Raw genomic sequence first — 21,905 nt, 5'->3', positions numbered from 1 at the left:
CAATGTATACAAGCTATCTATGTATTTATATTCATTGTTTTTTGTTCCCCTTGATATTTGTATAATGGAAATGACATTAAACAATCTTGAATCTTGGTCTGGGTGTTGTGGGTTCATTGGACTGGAGAAAGGAAGGAGGCGGGAGATGGGTAAGCCCAGGTGAGGGGCAATGTGCATTGGGTGATGTGGGGGGTGAAGTGAGAAGCTGGAGGAGGAAAAGGGCTGAAGGAGGAATCTGATAGGAGGGGAGTGTGGACCATAGAAGAAAGGGGAGGGTGGGAACCAGGGGTGCTGATGGACCAATGGGTGACATGGTAACTAGAAAGGGGAATGAAGGAAAAGAGAAGGGGAGGAGTTAGAATTTACTGGAAGTTAAGAGAAATCAATGTTATGTGATGCTATTTACCTCTGATGCTGCTGCGAGTAGGTTAAAAAATTGGCATAACATGGTGAACCAAAGGACCTGTTTCTGTACTGGTCTGTGTGCTACATTGTTCCCATTAGTCAGTCAGCATCTGCACTCTGGGCCCTTTCCACAACACAACCTCCAAGGTTAAAATTTAGCTTTATTTATCTTTTTTTTTTAAAACAGACAATACATAGAAATACAAAATATATGCAGTCTTTCGACATTCATTCCCCTCCCCTCCCAATTAGATTCTCTTTCCAAGGCTCCTGTGCTCAGAATATGTTGCAAATGGTTGCAATTAAAAAAAAATCTAACCTTTGCTGGCATTCCCAGGGGTGTGCAGGGAAGTGGGGAGGATGTTGAGCTGAGGGATAGGGTTGTGCAACAGGGGACTTGGAAATAATCCAAAAACAGCTACAACCCATCCCGAAAGCAAGGTGAAATCAAATATTGCACCAGTGAACATCCTTGCGGCTTGAACAGAATACAGACACTAAATGTATAAAGTGGCATACAATACAAAGCAAAGCTTCAAATTTTACTATATAATATACATATATATATATATAAAACTTCAGTGCTACCGGGAGCACATAAATAGCGTAGGGAAAAACAAACCAACAGTGAACCACACACGAGCTGGGGACAGGGGACGGTACGCAGGTTTGCAGATTGCCCAAGTCAGATCCTTGCAAAGGAAAACAATCGTCAGAGGGAGAAAACAAAGCAGCCAACTCCGAGCAAAGGCATCCCTGGAGAGGTGGGAGAGGCGCTCCTCCACGCTGTCGTCCCTCTACCACCTTTTTACGAGCTGTAATTGATCTGGTAGTACAAGGTTTTGTGCCTCCATATGGAGTAGGAATTGTCGAATTTGAGGAGGTAGATTCCCTGGCCCGGGTACTTGTGACTGCCGGACTGCACCTCCAAGTGACTGTCCTTTCGGTAGACAGGCAGGATCTCTTCCAGGTCAGAGCGGACGAAGTCTTTAGTTCCCCTCTCGATGTCTCCGTGGATCGGGGGTGCTAAGGAACAACGCAGGAGGATATTAATAGCAGAAGAGGGAGGAACAGGCAAGGAATGGCTGGGCCGGAGGGAGATGATTTAGCACGGTTGGGTACACAAGCAGCTACACCAGGGGATGGGCTATTCTTAGATGGTCTTCTACCAAGTTAGCATCTGATACCATCTGATCAAACATTAGGCAAACCAGCCAAGTGAAATGTGGGGACTCCTGCCTGCAGACACGGAACACATTTGGTTTATTATTGCCACAGGAGGTGGGGAGGGAGGGAGAGGCACATCCCTCCCCGTAGTATCTGCTGGAGGTGTCATTTCAAAAAGGCAACATCTATCCAGGAAGCATACTGGTAAATGCTACCTGAATTAGAGGGCATGTCTTATGAGGAGAGGTTGAGTGAGCTAGGGCTTTTCTCCTAGGAGGACGAGAGGTGACTTGACAGAGGTGTACAAGGTAACAAGCAGCATAGATTGTGAATAGCTGGTGCCTTTATCCCAGGGCAAACAGTGCTGATATCAGGGGATATAATTTTATGGTGGAGGAAAGTACAGAGGCGATGTTGGAGGTAAGTTACACTTAGAGTGATGATGTGTGGAATGTGCTGCCATGGATGGTGGTAGAGGCATTTAAGAAACTCTTAGGTGGGCACAAGGATGGAAGAAAAATGGAGAGCTATGTGGGAGGGTAGTGTTAGATTGATCTTAAAGCAGGTTAAAAGGCTGGCATAACATTGTGGGCTGAAGGGTCTGTACTCCGAGTTACCTGTACTCCTTGCATTGTGGTCCCCAGCATGCCCAACAGTCCATCTATATGTCACCAAAGAGTCTACAGATTTCTACAGATGTACTGTGAAGAGCATTCTGACACTATCTGGTATGGAAGGGACACTGCAGAGCAACGGAAATAGCTAGAGAGGGCTGTAAACTCAGCCAGCTCCATCATGGACACAACACTCTCCATCAAGGAGGGCATCTTGAAAAGGAAATGCCTCAAAAAGGCAGCATCCATCATGAAGGATCTTCACCATCTGGCACATGCCCTCTTCTTAGTAATATCATTAGAGAGGAGGTACACGAGCCTGAAGGCACACACAACACTTCAGGAACAGCTTCTTCCCCAGTGCCACCAAATTTCTGAACGGTCCATGAACGCTACCTCACTATTTTGCTTTCTACTTATTTACTTTTTACATTTCTTATTGTAACTTAATAGTAATTTATTTTTATGTACTGCATTGTATGTACTGCTGCACTACAACAAATTTCACCACATACAGTTACCGTGCAAAAGTCTTAGGTGCATAAGGTACTATATAGGTTACTGATGATAAACCTGATTTTGACTCTACCACTCAAACCACTTTCCAACTTACCCAGTGGCATTTAGTAATTGTTATGCATGGGCATCTGGCCTTCTTCCAATCACCAAGCTCATACGCAGCTAAAAGGGATGATTCCACGTGAACTAGACTGAACTTCCAGAACTGAAAGTGAATGACTCAAGGGAATGACTCAAGATGTTACTTCAAGATGTTCTGCACGGAAATCGGTGACCAGTGGTGTTCCTCAGAGATCTGTTCTGGGACACCTACTCTCCGTGATTTTTATAAATGACCTGGATGAGGAAGCGGAGGGATGGCTTAGTAAATTTGATGACGACACAAAGGTTGTGGATAGTGTGGAGGGCTGTCAGAGGTTACAGCAGGACATCGATAGGATGCAAAACTGGGCTAAGAAGTGGCAGATGGAGTTCAACCCAGATAAGTGTGAGGTGGCTCATATAGGTAGGTCAAATACGATGACAGAATATAGTATTAATGGTAAGACTCTTGGCAGTGTGGAGGATCAGAGGGATCTTGGGGTCCAAGTCCATAGGACACTCAAAGCTTCTGCACAGGTTGACTCTGTGGTTAAGAAAGCATACAGTGCATTGGCCTTCATCAATCATGGGATTGCGTTTAGGAGCCGAGAGGTAATGTTGCAGCTATATAGGACCCTGGTCAGACCCCACTTGGGGCACAGTGCTCAGTTCTGGTAGCCTCACTACAGGAAGGATGTGGAAACACTGGAAAGGGTGCTGAGGAGATTTACAAGGATATTGCCTGATTTGGGGAGCATGTCTTATGAGAATAGGTTGAGCGAACTCAGCCCTTCTTTCCTTGGAGTGACGGAGGATGAGAGGTGACCTGATAGAGGTGTATAAGATGATGAGAGGCATTGATTGTGTGGATAGCTGAGGCTTTTTCCCAGGGCTGAAATGGCTAGCACGAGAGGGCACAGTTTTAAGGTGCTTGGAAGTAGGTACAGAGGAGATGTCAGGCGTAAGTTCTTTTATGCAGAGACTGGTGAGTGTGTGGAATGGGCTGCCAGCGATGGTGGTGGAGGCAGATACGACAGGGTCTTTTAAGAGACTGCTGGTCACGTCCATGGAGCTCAGAAAAATAGAGGGCTTTAGGCAACCCTAGGTAATTTCTAAGGTAGGGACATGTTTGGCACAGCTTTGTGGGCCGAAGGGCCTGTATTGTGCTGTAGGTTTTCTACATTTCCATGTTTCTATGTTTATATCGACTCACAGATGAACATCAAGGCTCAGATTCAGGAATGAAAAGTTCAAGGACAGGTTGTCAATGGGATAATTAGAGTCACAGAAACAGGTCCTTCAGCCCAACTGGTCTATGCTGACCAACATATCCCTTCCAAGTTAGTCCCATTTGCCAGCATTTGGCTCATAACCTTATACACCTTTCCAAACCCTGTCCCTGTCCAACTATGTTTTAAAAGTTATTACCGTGCCTGTCTCAACCATTTCCTATGTAGATTATTCCAAATACATCCCATACCATGTGTGAAAAAAGTTGCCCTTGAAGTTCCTACTAAATCCACCTCCCCCCCCCCCCCCCCCCCAATCTGGCAAATGTACAGTCTCTAGTAAATAAAATTGAAGGCTAAAAGCAGAGGGCTATTTCATGAGCAAAGAAACGATTCCAAGCTGGAGGTGACATTGGATGTACATGAGCTCTGGTAGGGTTTGCAGCACATCACTTCCTAAAAAGCGAAACCCAAAAGCATGAATGGCAGCAATGCCTCACTACCAGATGAGCTCAGTGCCTTCTATGGCCACTTTGAAAGGGAGAATATAACTACAGCTGTGAAGATCCCTGCTGCACCTGGTGGCCCTGTAATCTCTGTCTCGGAGGCCGGTGTCATAATGTCTTTCAGGAGGGTGAACCTGAAAGACGGCAGGCCTGATGGAGTACCTGGTAAGGCTCTGAAAACTTGTGTCAAGGGGACATTTTCAACCTCTCACTGCTATGATCAGAAGCTCCTACCTTTTTCAAAAAGGCAATAATTATACGAGTGATTAGAAGAGTAGTGTCAGCTGTCTTAATGACTATCATCCAGTAGCACTTACATCTACAGTGACAAAATGCTTTGAGAGGTTGGTCATGGCTAGAATCAACTCTGCCTCAGCAAGGATCTGAACCCACTGCAATTTGCCTATCACCACATAGGTGTACGGCAGACACAATCTCAATGGCTCTTCACACAGCCTTCGATCACCTGGACAATATAAACACCTATGTCAGGATGTTGTTCGTTGACTACAACTGAGTATTTAACAACATCATTCCCACATTCCTCATTGATAAGCTACAGAACCTGGGTCTCTGTTTCTCCCTCTGCAATTGGATCCTCGACTTCCTAACTGGAAGACCACAATCTGTGCAGATTGGTGATAATATCTCCTTGACAACAATCAACACTGGTGCACCTCAGGGGTGTGTGCTTAGCCCACTGCTCCACTCCCTTTATACCCATGATTGTGTGGTTAGGTATAATTCAAATGCCACCTATAAACTTGCTGATGATACAACTACTGTTGGTAGAATCTCGGATGGAGATGAGAGGGTTACAGGAGTGAGATATACTAGCCAGTTGAGTGGTGTTACAGCAACATCCTTGCACTCGATGTCAGTAAGACCAAAGAGCTGATTGTGGACTTCAGGGTAAGATGAGGGAACACATACTAATCTTTATAGAGGGATCAGAAGTGAAGAGAGTGAGCAATTTCAAGTTCCTGGGTGTCAAGATCTTTGAGAATTTAACCTGGTCCCAACATATCAAGCAATACACACAAAATGCTGGTGGAATACAGCAGGCCAGGCAGCATCTATAGGGAGAAGCACTGTTGACATTTCAGGCCGAGACCCTTCGTCAGGACTAGTGCTTCTCCTTATAGATGCTGCCTGGTCTGCTGTGTTCCACCAGCATTTTGTGTGTATTGCTTAAATTTCCAGCATCTGCAGATTTCCTCGTGTTTGCCCAACGTATCAATTTAGTTATAAAGAAGGCAATGCAGTGACTATACTTCATTAGGAGTTTGAAGATATTTGGTTTGTCACCTAAAACATGCGAAAACTTCTATAGATGTACCATGTACAGCATTCTGACAGGCTGCATAACCCCCTGGAATGGGGGGGCTCAGGGGGAGGGCTACTGCACAGGACCGAAAGGAGCTACAGAAAGTTGTAAAATCAGTCACTTCCATCTTGGGTACTAGTCTCTGTAGTATCCAAGACATCTTCAAAGAGTGGTGCTTCAGAAAGGCGGCATCCATTATTAAGGACTCTCCACCTTCATACTGAGGATCACTTTACGGTGTTCCATGAAGAAACAGGTGTGTGAAATGGCACGTGCTCAGAATGGACCCGACAGCTCAGGTGGGTGAGTGGTGCCACAACAATTTCTCCTTCAGTGCTGGGAGAACTACACAGCTGGTTGCTAACTGCAGGAAAGTGAAGGAGGGTGAAGATGTGGCAGTCTATATTGGGGGATCAGCAGTGGAGAGAGTCAGTAGCTTTTAATCCCTGGAAATGGCCTGTCATGAGCTCAGCACGTAGATACAATCATAAAGAAAGCACATCAGCATCTTTATCTTCTCAGGAGGTTTGGCCCTTCACCAAACACTGTAATAAGCTTCTACGGATGTACAGTTGAAAGTATCCTGACTGGTTGCACCACAGTCTGGTGCAGCAATTCGAATGCACAGGAATGTGACAAGCTGCAGAGAGCAGTGGACTCAACTCAATACATTACGGACACATTCCTCCCCACCATCAGTAGAATCTACAGGAAGCGCTGCCTCAAGGAGGAAACATCCATCATCAGTGATTCTCTACCATCTGGGTCACCCCACCTTCTCACAGCTCTCATCCGGCAGGGAGTCAATGCAGAGGATCATAAGAGGCAGCAGAGAATTGTAAGCTCAGCCAGCTCCACCATTCAGGACATTTTGAAAGGTAATACATCAAGGAGACGCCATCCAGGATAGGAAGAACCCTGACATTCTAGGATATGCCCTCTTCTCATTACAGGGAGGGGTACAGGAGCATGAAGACCCACTCACTCATGTTTTAGAAACAGCTTCTTCTCTGCCATCAGATTTCTGAACAGCCCATGAACACTACCTCACTATTCCTCTTTTGCACAATTTACTCTTATTCTAACTTATAGTAATCTGTAAAGCCTGTACTGCCACAAAGCAATAAACATTATGACTTGCTGCACGTCAGCGACGATAAACCTGACTCTGATGCTGTGTGCCTGCGATGCTGCTCCAAGTTTTTCACTGCACCTGTGCACACATGGATGTGCATATGACAATAGACTGAACTTCCACTTTTGACTCTGAGATCCAGGCAGCCGCAGGTTGCTGTCAGTTTCTAGGGGTAGCAGCATAAAGCTGATGCCCAGCCTGTATACAAACATCCCACCACTGCAATCATCACGGGACCAGCCCTGGCTCAATCAGCATTTCAGTAGCCATAACAACCCTATAACTTAAATACCATTCAAGTAAAGCCCTAACATAGGACTATGAGCATGCTAAGCAGAAAGAGCAGCCTGCGATAGGCATGACCATCATTAACTGTTCTGCTGCCCTATCACATCCCATTATAAATAAATGACAGTAAAGAGATTAGTGTTATTTGTCACATGTACATTGAAACATACAGTGACGCACACTGTTTGTGTCAATGATCGACGCAGTCTGGTGGCAGCCCACAAGTGTCGCCACACTTCTGGCACCAACATAACATGCCTGTAACTTACTAACCCTCATCCACATGTCTTTGGAATGTGGGAGGAAACCCAGAGTCGGAGGAGAACGTACAAACTCCTTAAAGACAGCAGCAGGAACCGAACCCTGATCGCTGGCGCTGTAAAGCATTACGTAACCTCTACTCTGCTGTGCTACCCCCAATGGGACAAGGAAATTCAACATGGCGAGGCGACTTTATGAACACCCCTCATTCTCCAACAACTGCCAATACTGACACGTCAGCGCAACGCCAACAGTGAAATGCTTGCAGCCACCTTCAGCCAGGTTATTATTGGTGAGGCCATAGTTGGAGTATTGTGTACTATTCTGGTCACCCTGTTACAGGAAAGAAGTGGGTAAACTGGAAAAACTGCAGGGAAGATTACGAGGATTTTGCCAGGACTAGTGGGCCTGGGTTAAAGGGAGAGGTTGTCCAGGACGGGTCCTGATCCACTGGAATGAAGGCAAATGCGTGGTGATGTCATAGGAATGCTTAAAGTTATGAGAGGCATAGATGAGGTGGATGGTAACAGATAAGGTGGGGGGGGGGGAAGAGAACAAAACTAGGGGGCATAGGTTTAGGGTGAGAGGGGAAAGATTCAAAAGAGACCTGAGGGATGACATTTTCATGCAGAAGGTGGTGAGTATATAGAATGAGCTGTGGGAAAGTGGTTGAGGCAGGTGAGATTATACGATTTAAGCAGCACTTGTGGACAGGTACATGGAGAGACAGGGCTTAGAGGGACGTGGGTCAAATGCAGGAAATTGAGACCAGTTGGTGGGCATCATGGTCATCAAGAACTGGTTGGGCTGAAGGCCTGAATCTGTCTGACAAGAGGAAAAACTGAGTGGACTCAAAACAAAAACAAAATAATATCACATTCTGTCTTTCAGGTACAGTCAGTGCACAACAAGCAGGATGGGTCGAATCTAACCAATTTCTTTCCTTGCCTATTCTCAGCCATCAGTAAGATGGCGGGATGTGTCACTGCCACAATACGTTATTCAGCAAAGTTAAGAGTTCTGCCAGGACTATACTGCTCTTGCCCCCATCATGGCCCTCTGCCCAAATCTGGATTTCAGAGGAGAGGTGTTCCACCAAGCACGGCAATGAACAGTTTAGTTAAAAGAAAATCAAATGTAGTCAGGAGCAAAATTCTCCATGGGAAAGAATTATACCATGCATCAGTTTGGGGAACAACTGTATTGAATAGATTTTAAAAAGTGCTAAAACAGAAATTCTGTATATTAAAAAAAAGTGAGGTAGCGTCCAAAGTTTCAATGGCCATTTAGGAATCGGATGGCAGAGAGGAAGAAGCTGTTCCTGAATTGCTGAGTGTGTGCCTTCAGGCTTCTGTACCTCCTACCTGATGGTAACAATGAGAAAAGGGCATGCCCTGGGTGCTGGAGGTCCTTAATAAAGGACGCTGCCTTTCTGAGAGGGTGGTGAATCTGTGGAATTCATTGCCATAGACAGCTGTGGAGGCCAAGTCACTGGGTATATTTAAAGCTGAGGTTGATCGATTCTTGATTAGTAAAAGCATCAATGGTTATGGGCAGGAGAATGGGGTTGAGAGGGATAATAAATCAGTCAAGATGGAAGCTCGGAGCAGACTGAACGGGCTGAATGACTTAATTCTGCTTGCCTGTCTTACGGACATTCCTGCAGATACTGTGAGTAAAACAAACACACGTGTGGGTGTGTGAGGCTCCCCCTGGATTGTGATTCTCTTTTGACAGAACGGAGGTCATTACCTTCTGGGTCTTCATCATCCTCGTCTTCACTGGACTCGCTGACCAGCACGGTGACCTCTGTGTCGGTCACGGGCCCCCACTCAAAGTAAACCCCAAAGCCAATGTCATAGGTGTCCGTAGCAAAGTCCCAACAGATGCAGGTGCCCTCAGGGTGGGTGGGGACCCGGACAGTGACTACGTTCCCACGCCGCACCGTCATCACTCCCGTCTTTTCCCGCTTCACCTTTTCCTTAAATTCTTCAAGCTCTGTGGAAATCCAGGTAGCAGCAGCGTCGATGACGGGAACAACTGCAAGGCAAAGCAGGAAAACAGATTTGGTTCCTTTTTTTACTTACATTGGCTTGACGACCGCCTACAATGCCACAAGTATCAAGGATTTTACCAACACCCGGGCAAGATAGAAGCATGATGAGCAAAAAATCTGACCCCCAGCTAAATGAGAAGAAACATCAATATGTTATGGAATCTTATTATAGTTATATATAATCTAATAATACATTGATAAGATGATAATAAAAAGAAATTAAGCAGATAAGTGATCACTTCTGGCCAACTGCTCCGTCCGGAACTGCAAGAAACTGCAGAGGGTTGTGCATACAACCTAGCACATCACAGAAACCAGCCTCTTTTCCACGGACTATGTCCATACTTCTCACTGCCTCATAAAAGCCGCCAGTATAATCAAAGACACCATGGACCATCCACCATCCCTCTTCTCCCTTCTCCCGTCGGGCAGAAATTACAAAAGCCTGAAAACATTAGGCTCAAGGTCAGCTGCTACTCCACTACTATAAGACTATTGAAAGGTCTCCTAGTATGAATAGATGGACTCTCAACCTCACAATCTATCTCATCATGGCCCTTGTACCTTACAGTATACCTGCACTGCACTTTCTCTCTAGCTGTTACACTTTATTCTGCATTCTGTTACTGTTTTCCCATGAATTACCCCAGTGCACTGTGGAATGAAATGATCTGTATGAACAACATGCAAGACAAGCATCATCATCATTTTATGCTGTGTCAATGATGTGGGTGATCATTGCCTTAACCATTTTTCTACAGAAGTGGTTTGCCATTTCCTTCTTCTGGGCAGTGTCTCTATAAGACGGGCGACTCCCACCATTATCAATACTCTTCAGATTATCTGCCTGGCATTAGTGGTTGCATATCCAGGACTTGGGACATGTACCAGCTGCTCATACGACCATCTACCACCTGCTCCCATAACCATAATCGCGAGGCTGAGCAGGTGCTACACCTTGCCCAAGGGTGACCTTCATGCTAGCAGAGGGAAGGAGAGCCTTGACGCATCTCCACCCCACCACCCACTACTGGCACATGTTTCATTGCACACGTGACAATAATGAAACAGTTTACCTCTCAATGAAGAGAAATTATCACTTCTCGCCACATGGGTGGGTTTTACTGAATGTTCGACAGGAGGGGAGATGCACATGTTCAGGGCGAGAAGCTCTCAACCTATCCTCATGAGACATACTCTCTAATCCAGGCAGCATCCTGGTAAATCTCCTCTACACCCTCTCCAAAGCTTCCACAGCCTGTTAAAAACAAGGTAGCTATAACTGAACACAATACTCCAAGTGTGGTCGAACCGGGCTTTTACAGAGCTGCAACATTACCTCACAGCTCTAGAATTCAATCCCCCAACTAACGAAGGCTAACACACCCAACACACCATATATCTTCCCAACCTATCAACTTGGACGGATCAAGCAACTCCTGTGACACAGGAAGCTCAGACGGAAGAGGAGAACATTGAACCAGGTGCACAGAGCAACATCAAAGGAATGGGAGATTTCCTCCAGGACAGCATTCATTATCAGCGTAAAACATCCTCTTGGCATGCACAGCACAAGTCCAATACACAGTTATCTACACTGTCTCAGCAACACTCCCAAGCTAGGCAACAGCATGGGTTTGACAGGGTAAAGATCACTCTGCACCATCTCACGACACACTCCAAGGGTCAGATACAGAGTCTACACTGTCCCATCAGACACTCCCATATTCAGACACAGAGAGAAGCTCCCTCCACAGCATCCCATCACTCCTTCCGAGGGCTGGGTCAGGCTGTGCAATGTGGGGGAGTCTGAATGCCTACCCCTCTCTCAAGGATACATCTCTATCAGGGTCTCCCTGAGAAAACAAATTTCACAAACTATCTTAATAACAATAAACCTGATTCTGATCATAGAGGGGGCACGTGGTGTCCACTGACTCTTTGGAGGCCCTTGAGAACCAGTGGGCAGTGCAGGGGCTGGAGTACATTTCAGAGAGCTGGAATTGCTTTTCACAAAGTCATACAACATGGAAACAGGCCTTTCTGCTCAGCAGTTCCATGCTGACCAAAATCCCCATCTAAACTAGTGTGACTTGTCTGCACTTAGCCCGTATCCCTTTAAATCTTTCCTATCAGGTGTCTTTTAGATCTCATTAACATACCTGCCTCAATCATCCTCTTACAGCTGATTCGATGTACTGACCACCCTTAGGGTGAAAAGGTTGCCCCTTTGTTTCCTATTAAATCTTTCCTCTCTCACCTTATACCTATGCCCTCTAATTCTTGATTCCCTTTCCCTGGGAAAAAGACCATCTTCATTTATTTGATCTATGTTCCTCATCATTTTATGATTTTATACATCCCTATAAGATCACCCTCATGATTTCATACATCCCTACAAGATCACCCTCATGATTTCATACATCCCTACAAGATCACCCTCATGATTTCATACATCCCTACAAGATCACCCTCATGATTTCATACATCCCTACAAGATCACCCTCATGATTTCATACATCCCTACAAGATCACCCTCATGATTTCATACATCCCTACAAGATCACCCTCATGATTTCATACATCCCTATAAGATCACCCTCATGATTTCATACATCCCTATAAGATCACCCTCATGTTTTTATACATCCCTATAAGATCACCCATGATTTTATACATCCCTATAAGATCACCCCTCATTCTCCAATGCTCAAATAAAAAAGTCCCAGCCTGCTCAGCCTCTCTCCATAACTCAATCCCTTGAGTCCCAGCAACATCTCTTTGCAGCTTAAGTGTTGTAAACATATTTATTTTACAAAAATTGAAACAGTACACACCTCTGCCAGGACCATCCAGTGGATCAGGGGGTAACTTCTCTGGGCCTCCGTGGTCAGACTGAATGATCATAAAGTCGTTGCTGACTTTGCGAACCCGATAAGCAGCAAGGGCAGTCTTAGCCACCTCGCAGGGCGTGCTGAGCTGGGCATGCTAAACATAGAACAAAGAACATAAAACAGTACTGCACAGGACAGGACCTTCACCCCCACAATGTTGTGCCAACCTTTAGCCTACTCTATGATTAATCTGACCCTTCCCTCCCACATAGCCCTTAATTTTTCTATCATCCATGCGCCCATCCAAGAATTTTTTAAATGTCACTAATACATTTCCCTCTACTAGCATCGCTGGCAGTGTGTTCAATGCACCCATAATTCTCTGTGTAAAAGTATCTATTTCCGACATACACCCTATACTTTCCTCCAACCATCTTAAAATTACAGTATGTCTCCCATATTAGCCATTATCTCTTATCATCTTATACACCTCTATCAAGTCATCTTTCATCCTCCTTTGCTCTAAAGACAAAAATCCCTAAATCGCACCACCTTTCCTCATAAGGTATGTTCCCTAATCCAGACAACATACTGGTAAATCTCCTCTGCACCCTCTCTAAATCTTCCACATCCTTCCTATAAATGAAAACAAATCCCCTCAGTAGAGGGTAGAGAGTGAAGATTTAGGGAGGGTGTGCATTCCCACCACAGGGCAACCCCTCAAAGCAAACACAACATACATCAGGCATCACCAAGGCTCCCAAATCTTCCCAGGGTTACCAGGTATTTACGACAGACCATCAATTCACCTCCTGGTGCCGGAGGTAAATGTAACAGGGGCAGTTCAGTGGGCTTAAGAGGCAAAATATTATGATAACAGAATAAAAAAGAAAGGACAAAATACCAGAAATATGCATGTTTCCACCCACAGAATATGAAAAGATACACCTTGGTCAGCATGGACAAGCTGGACTAAAAGGTCTGTTACCAGAGAGGGGTGAGGACGATGCTTCAATTTCTCACTCCTAACCAGACAACAGGAACCTCACAGAGGACAGAGCTACCATGGAGATTCACCAGAATAACACAGGTTTAATTGCAAGATTCTCCAGAGATTATGAATAAGATTGAAAGAAAATTTACAAGGATGTTGCTGGGACACAAATACCTGAGTTATAGGGAAAGGTTGAATAGGTTAGGACTTTATTCCCTGGAGCGCAAGGAGAGGAGGGGAGATTTTATAGAGTTGTACAAAACTATGAGGGACATAAATAGGGTAAATGCAAGCAGGCTTTCCCCACAGAGATTGAGTGAGATTAGAACTAGAGATAATGGATTAAAGGTGAAAGGCACCACACTACTTCACTCAGTGGGGCGGCACTAGGGTGGAATGAGCTGCCAGTGGAAGTGGTAAATACCTGTTTGATTGCAACATTTGGATTAGTACATGGATTGGAGGGCTGCAGTTCAGGAATGGCGATGGGAGGAGGCAGAATAACAGTTCAGCACCGACTAGGTGGGCTGAGGGGCCTGTTTCTTTGCTGTAGTGTTCTATGACTAAGCTGCTGTTTCTTTACAAACGTAAAATGAGAGAAAATTTTTTGAGTTGCTCAAATCAGTAAATGGGAATAAATGGGCAAAAAGAGAGGTTTCCTTTGCCTGCCTGGAGATTTAAATGGAAGAGGTGACCTTCAGAAAATCTGTTGTGTAAGAATGCAATTCCTTATACAAAGGTAGTGGACACTTATAATTCCTCTTCCAAAAGACTGTACATGTTCAAGATTCAAATTTATTATCACATGTATATCGAAACATCCAGTGAAGTGCATTGTTTGTGTCAACGATCAACACAGTCCGAGGATGTGCTGGAAGCAGCCTGCAAATGTTGTCAACAAGTTAAAGAATCAGTAACACAATCCTCACTTAGATCTGAAGTCTCATGGACAAGAAAACACTGGAGCCTCAAGGAGGAAAGGGTGCCTCGGAGATCCTGGTCTGTCCCTTTGAGATACAATAATGCTCTTCTGGCACAAAGACATTACCCTTCACTTTCTCCCACCTAAAATCAGACCGAGTCCAGCATGTCACTTCCCTTTGGACTCTGTTCTTTTCTCTTGATCAATCTGCCATGCGGAACCTCTGCAGAAGTTGTGCTAAAAATCCAAGGTAGTACCCACACTGACTTTACCTCAATAGAAACCTCAATGCAAGTTACTGTTGAAAGACTGGAGTGACTGGGCTTGTATACACTGGAATTTAGAAGGATGAGAGGGGATCTGATTGAAACATATCAGATTATTAAGGGATTGGACACGCTAGAGGCAGGAATGTTGGGGGAGTCCAGAACCGGAGGCCGCAGTTTAAGAACAAGAGGTAGGCCACTTAGAACAGAGTTGAGGAAAAACTTTTTCACCCAGAGTTGTGGACCTATGGAATGCTCTGCCTCAGAAGGCAGTGGAGGCCAATTCTCTGGATGCTTTCAAGAAAAGAGTTAGATAGAGCTCTTAAAGATAGCGGAGTCAAGGGATATGGGGAGAAGGCAGGAACAGGGTACTGATTGTGGATGATCAGCCATGATCACAGTGAATGGTGGTGCTGGTTTGAAGGGCTGAATGGCCTGCTCCTGCACCTAATGTCTATTGTCTATGAACTTCATTCAACTGGTCTGTGTACACTGTCCTCAATTCATCTGTGGTTTACTTTGTTAGGAGCTGGAGGAAATTCAGTATGTCACCAAGGAGTCTAAAAAAAATTTCTAGAGATGGTTGCGTCACTGACAGGTATGAAGACTCCAATTCACAGGATCGCAAGAAGTTGCAGAAGATTGCATACCCAGCCAGTTCCATCATGGGTACTACACCCCCTGGCCAGAGAACATCTTCACGAGTCGGCGCCTCAAGAAGGCTACAACCTTAATTTAGGAGCCTCAGCATCTGGGACATGCCCTCTTCTCATTACTACCATCAGGGCAGAGGTACAGGAGACTGATGACCCTTCCCCTCTGCCACCAGATTTTTGAACAGTCTATGAACTCATGAACACTACTTTGTTTTTCCTTTTTTTTTGTACACACTATTTATCTTTGTAACTTATAATAATAAAGGCAACATAGCGTAGCAGCACAATTGCTTTTTAGCACCAACAATCACTAACGTAGGTTCGAATCCGGCTGCTATCTCTAAGTTTGTATGTCCTCCCTATGACTGTGTACGTTCTCAGATCACTCTGGTTTCCTCCCACATTGCAAAGACGTACGGGTTAGGTTTAGTAAGTGGTGGGTATGCTGTGTTGGCGACACTTGTGGGCTGCCCCCAGCACGTCCTCAGACTGTTAGTCACTGATGTAATTGATGTACTTCACTGTACATTTTGGTGCACAAGTAACAAATAAAAGTAATCTTAATCTTTTTTTTATATGCCATGTTGCCACAAAACAAATTTCATGAAATGTCAGTGAAATTGATTCTGATAAGGATCTAAAATAATCTGAACCCAGCCGTGTGGTGTTCCCTGATGAGGGGAGGGAGAAAGGATCCCTGGCCACATTATGTATCGTCAGTTAAAAACAGTAGAGAGTGTTGAGGGAAACTGGTTCAGAAGCATACACTACACACCTGCTGTGATTGTTCATCCACAGGTGCTGTCAGCTGCTCCAGTCGATCTCCCACACCTTCTCCAGAACCATCTTCCGTTTCCGCTGTCACCAGTTTGGCATTCTGTGGCCTCTCGAGGAAAAAAGAAATCCTCAGTCAAAAATAAATGCCGATCTAGAAGCTGCCCATCCCCGTGCTGAGTGGAAATACCCCCGGCAGGAAGTGCTGTAAATGAGGGCTGCCCTAAGTGAGTGCAGAGCCGTGCACAGCTGGAGTAGCAGTATCTGTGTTATCTGAAATGCTGGAGGTAAAGTGTAAAGAGGAGAGCCTGAAGTGGGGGTAAGTCACACAAACACTCAGTCCTACATGCCAACAAAGTTCATGAGAATATTCTCAGGAATGAAAGGGTTAAAATTTGACACCCATTTAAGGGCTCTGGATTGATTTTTCTTCCTTAAACTGGTTCTTCAGCACAGAACTGTTTCAGTGCTGTGAGTAAATGAAGTGAAGCAAACTGGATTGATTACGCAGCAATGAACTCTAACAATAGCGTATACTATAGATTGACCGATGGGCCTTTTCTTTATTTTGTATTATGTAGTATTATTTTGTTTGCTATAGCTTAAAATATTTTGTCAATACAATTTCAATCTAAGTTTATATTGATGTGAGCTAAATTATTGCTTCCTGGTGAACAGTAAATTTGCATGGATGTGTCAGTATTCATACGGGTAATTGTCTTATTTTCCTTAGAAGAAACATTCAAACTTTTATGTTTGTGTTCATTTGAATCATATTTACCCTAGGCCTGTTTACTTATTGGAAATGACCATTCCCCATGCATTGTAGAGTTACAGAATATTGCTGTTAGGTTGTATTCACAGAAGTAGCTAATTCATCACAAGCCTACGGTGAGCAGGTTACACTTAAAAGTGAAGTTTAATATGTTCCTGATTAGTAAGGGTGTCAAAGGTTATGGGGAGAAGGCAGGAGAATGGGATAGAGAGGGATAATAAATCAGCCATGATCGAATGGCAGAGCTTGATGTCTTATGGCCCAATGTCAGCAGGGATCAGGCTGGTGACTAGACCACAACAGGGTTAGCTACGGTGTCAGGACTTTAGGAATGTTAAGAGAGGAGAATCTGCCTGATCTGGAATTGTTACCATTGGACAATATGTGACAAATAAAGCTAATCTCTCTTGGAGTAGTACTGTGGTATTTTATGAATAAAACATGCAAGAGTCTTTTCAAAGGCAACACGAGCAAATTTGCAGATGCTGGAAATAAATAAAAACACAAAATCAGGACCTGATGAAGGGTTTCGGCCCGAAATGTCGACACTACCTCCTCCCATAGATGCTGTCTGGCCTGCTGTGTTCTGCCAGCATTTTGTGTTTTTATGCAAGAGTCTTTTGATGTGTTTAACAAAAACTGCAGCCATTTACTTCCATTACGAACAAACCAAAAGCAGTCGCTCTTCACTGATGTCAGACACCATCTCTTAAACACAATAACTCAATGATGGCGTTTGTGAATTATGTAGGACAGTTTCTATTATGAACAACATGCATCATGTCACTCATTACATTATACTACACAGCACCCGTCCCAGGTATCAAGAGTCTGTCTGGAGCTCAAATGAGCTGCTCGGCTCTGGTCTTATGTGCTTTGGCTGGAGTAACAGCGCGTGTCTCTGGGTTGTCCATGGGTGTGTAGACATGCACATTGTCAAGTCATGATGCAGGGGGTAATGGTAGTGGAACCTTCCAGATCTTGGTGGGCCAGTTTAAAGCAATCTACAGAAATACATGCAGATTTACCCTTCCTATCTACAATAAAACTCGGAATGGGCCATCATGGGGAGGTACTGATGTGCATTATGGCAGACAAAAACAAACAAGGTAGGATGTGGGTCAACTGGAACCCAAGACTGCTGTACCACGATGGGAGGAAGGAATTGGTGTAAAAGAATTGAGTTTACTGAGATGCTGACCAAGCCATTGTGGTGTCAGGAATAAAACCCATACACTTTTGGAGTCATCCGGAGCCCTAGCAGGACCCATGGGAGACGACGGTGCCAATACTTGTCCATCAGGGAGGTCCTCAGAGCAGCTTTTAAGGTGAAACTACTCCCCTAGGCCATTAGACTGCAAGTTATATGCTGTGGTGTGATGTAATTTAACACCAAGGTTCTGGGCCATTGCGGCCCACAGGTCTGACATGAATTAGGGACCAGAGTCAGAAGAAATATAAGACCCAAACCATATCTGCAGCCATTGCGACGCTAGAGGGACAACCTCTGGCCACCTGGTGATACAGTCCACCGTGGTAAGGAGATGCATGTAACCAGGGGGAGGCAGAGGACCAACCAGGTTCACATTGACATGGTCAAACCCTCACTCAGGGACCTCAAAAGGAGCTGATGGTGCCCAAATGTGACAGTTAATTTTCGCCCACTGACACACAAACAGGATGCACTCCAGTCTCACACGTCCTTTCTAAGGCTGTGCCACACAAACTTTAAAGCAACCAGCTTCTGTGAAGACTGTTGGGATGTGAAAGTCTGTGAATTGAGTTAAAAACAGTATGCCTCCGGTTTGCAGGCGCTATGGGGAAAGGGCGACCAATTGAGACATCGTACAGGACAGAAACTCTTGCGTCTCCAAGCTTGACGTCAGCCAACTGCAGAGCAGTGACTGCTGTCCTGTGAGCCTGGCGCTTTGGGTCGGCTGCTCGGTCGGTTACCATACCAGCAGTCAACCCCGATGTGTACGGCATCAACAGCAGGCTGGAGAGGCAATCAGCCACAGAATTACTTTTCCCTTCGATGTGCTGAATGTCAGTCATGAGTTCCATAATGTAGGCCATATGGTGCTGCTGCCATGCAGACCAAGGATATGCAGGTATGCTTTGCCTGCATACAATGCCAAGCATTTCCATGTTAGCAAGCTCAGCCTTCATGCTGGCCAGATTTTCGGAGTCCAGTCCACGTTCAGGGTCATGGACCAGAGAGCCAATTGTGGAAATGTGGTGCTTGAACCCATGCTTTGGACTGTAGTGGAAAATGAGGGCTTGGTGAATTTTGGGCGAGTGAATTCACACATGGTGGCACATGCGCTAGACAAGAGCCGTTGTGGAGAACTTACTGGGGCTACAGGGTAACTAAAAGGGGAACCTCTACCCTTTAGAATGGGGGTAAGAAGGAATTTTTTTTCAGCCAGAGAGTAGTGAATCTGTGGAATGCTCTGCTACAGACAACTGTGGAGGCCAAGACCGTGGGTATACTTAAAACAAAAACTGATAGTTTTCTGATTGGTCAGGGCATCAAAGGTTATAGTAAGAAGGCTGGTGTATGGGGTTGACTGTGATCCAGGATCAGCCATGATGGAATGGTAGAGCAGTCTTGATGGGCTGAATGGCCTAATTTGCTCCTATGTCTTATGGTCTTAAAAGCAGTCATCTTACACTGACATCATTACGTCAGACACCATCTCTTAAAGTAAATACAGAGCAACTTCTGTGAATTACATAGAACAGTTTCCATTATGAACAATATGTCATCTGTTACACAATACATTACCCTACAGTACGAGGTAAAACAATAAGAATGCAGAACAGTGTTACAGTTACAGTGAAAGCGCAGCGGACATAGAAGAGTCTGTTAACATATGTATAATGCATAGTCTGGTGCATGCTGGGGATGTGGACCAATGCATGATGTTATGCATATTGGAACATCTGACCAATGTAGGACATAAACTACGAATGAATGGTAGGGCATTAATGAGTGCCATGGAACAGAGGGATTTAGGAGTACAAGTGAAAGTGACATCATAGGTAGACGGGGTAGCGGAAAAAAAACATTTGGTACACTGGCCTGTATCAGTCAGGCATTACAGGGAGCTGGGATATTATAGACTGTAAAACAAAACGGCATAGCACAGGCCCTTTCAACCTTTTAACTCACTCTAAAATCAATGTAACCCTTCCCTCCTACGTAGCCCTTTGTTAATAGGGGGTTGAGAGAGAGAAGATAAAGTCAGATGTACCAGTATTACAGTGGAATGAAGAGAGGCACAAGAGAGGAGTTGGGCAAAGTTGATTGGAAGAGGACACTAGCAGGGATGATGGCAGAGAAGTAATGGCTGCAGTTCCTGGGAGAAAATTCAGAAGGCACAGATAGATACATCATAAAGAAGAGGAAGTATTCCAAATGCAGGGTGATGCAACCATAGCTGACAAGGGAAGTCAAAGCCAACATAAAGCAAAAGAGAGGGTATATAATAGTGCAAAAAATAGTGGGAAGTTAGAGGAATAGGAAATACTTAAAAACCAACAGAAGGCAATCAAAAACACGATGGGGCGGAGAGAAGAGATTAAATATGAAGGCAAGCTAACAAATAATATTAAAAAAGATTCCAAAAGCATTTTTTAGGTATATAAAGAGTAAAAGAGAGACAAGAGTTGACAATGGACCTCTGGAAAATTACACTGGAGAGATAGTAACGGGGACACAAAAACAGCTGACAAACTGACTAATTATTTGGAATCCGTCTTCACAATGGAAAACACATAGTATGCCGGAGGTTTGAGAGTGTCAAGGGCTAGAAGTGAGTGCAGTAACTATTACTCGGGAGATGGTGCTTGGAAAACTGGAAGGTCTGAAGGTAGATAAGTCACTTGGACTTGATGGACTACACTCTCGGGGTTCTAAAACAGGTAGGATCTTTCAAGAATCAACAGATTTTGGCATAGTTCCTAAGGACTGGGAAATTGCAAATGTTACTCCACTCTTCAAGAAGGAAGGGATACAGAAGAAAGGAAATTATAAGCCAGTTAGTCTGATCTCAGTGGTTGGGAAGATGTTGGAGTCAATTGTTACAGATGTGGTTTGGGATACTTGGAGGCACACAATAAAATAGGCCGTAGTCAGCATGGTTTACTTAAGAGAATATCTTGCCTGACAAATCTATTATAATTCTTTGAGGAAATAACAATCAGGATAGACAAAGGAGAATTGGTGGATGTTGTGTACTTCGATTTTCAGAGGACCTTTTGACAAGGTGCCACACACGAAGCTCCTAAACAAGATAAGAGCCCATGGTATTTTTGGAAAGATACTAGCATGGATAGAGCATTAGCTGATTGATAGGATGTGAAGAGTGTGAATTAAGGTATCCTTTTTGGATTGTATGCCGGTGATTAGTGGTGTTCCACAGGGATTTGTTTTGTGACCACTTCTTTTTGTGCTGTATGTCAATAGTTTGGATGATGAAATTGATGGCTTTGTTGTCAAGTTTGCAGATGATACAAGATGGATGGAGAGGCAGTTAGTGTTGAGGAAGCAGAGAGGCTGCAGAAGGATTTAAACAGATTAGGAGAATGGGCAAAGAAGATGGAATTCAGTCGGAAAGTGTATGGTCGTGCACTTTGGTAGAAGGAATAAAAAGCAGAGATTATTTTCTAAATGGGGAGAAAATTCAAAAATCAGAGATGCAAAGGGATTTGGGAATCCTAGTGCAGAATCCCGTAAAGGATAACTTGCATGTTGAACTGGTGGTAAGGAAGGCAAATGCAATGTGAGCATTCATTTCAAGAGGACATAATGCTGAGGCACTATAACGCACTGGTGAGGCCTCACTTGGAGTATTGAGAGCAGTTTTAGGCCCCTTATTTAAGAAAGGACGTGCTGACATTGGAGAGGTTTCAGAAGAGGTTCACGAGAATGAAAGGATTATCATATGAGCAGCCATTGAAGGTTCTGGGCCTGTACTCACTGAAATTTAGAAGAAGACATCCCACGTCTCCCAGAAGTTCCAGGAGTCTCCTGCAAATTGATAGTGGCTCCCTGACACCCGCAAATGATATACAATATCCCGGAAATTGTT

The 21,905-nt window shown here is 44.5% G+C and overlaps 1 protein-coding gene across 1 annotated transcript in view; it reads right to left on the bottom strand.

Moving 5' to 3' along the window:
* Window positions 1-548: 548 nt before the first annotated feature.
* tmed8 (transmembrane p24 trafficking protein 8) overlaps window positions 549-21,905 on the bottom strand; it is a 46,136-nt gene continuing 24,779 nt past the window's right edge. Inside the window, exons 3-6 of the mRNA XM_059960457.1 lie at window positions 16,036-16,144; window positions 12,426-12,576; window positions 9,285-9,572; window positions 549-1,431 (exon numbers count right to left, since the gene is read on the bottom strand). Coding sequence (XP_059816440.1) covers window positions 1,214-1,431; window positions 9,285-9,572; window positions 12,426-12,576; window positions 16,036-16,144 — 766 coding nt within the window. The 3' untranslated portion in view covers window positions 549-1,213. The remainder of the gene's footprint in view (window positions 1,432-9,284; window positions 9,573-12,425; window positions 12,577-16,035; window positions 16,145-21,905) is intronic.

This window comes from Hypanus sabinus, chromosome 2 (genome assembly GCF_030144855.1).
Source record: "Hypanus sabinus isolate sHypSab1 chromosome 2, sHypSab1.hap1, whole genome shotgun sequence".
NCBI classification, from domain to species: domain Eukaryota; kingdom Metazoa; phylum Chordata; class Chondrichthyes; order Myliobatiformes; family Dasyatidae; genus Hypanus; species Hypanus sabinus.
Note: the sequence above shows the minus strand (reverse complement) of the source record. Positions and strands in the feature narration are given on the sequence as shown.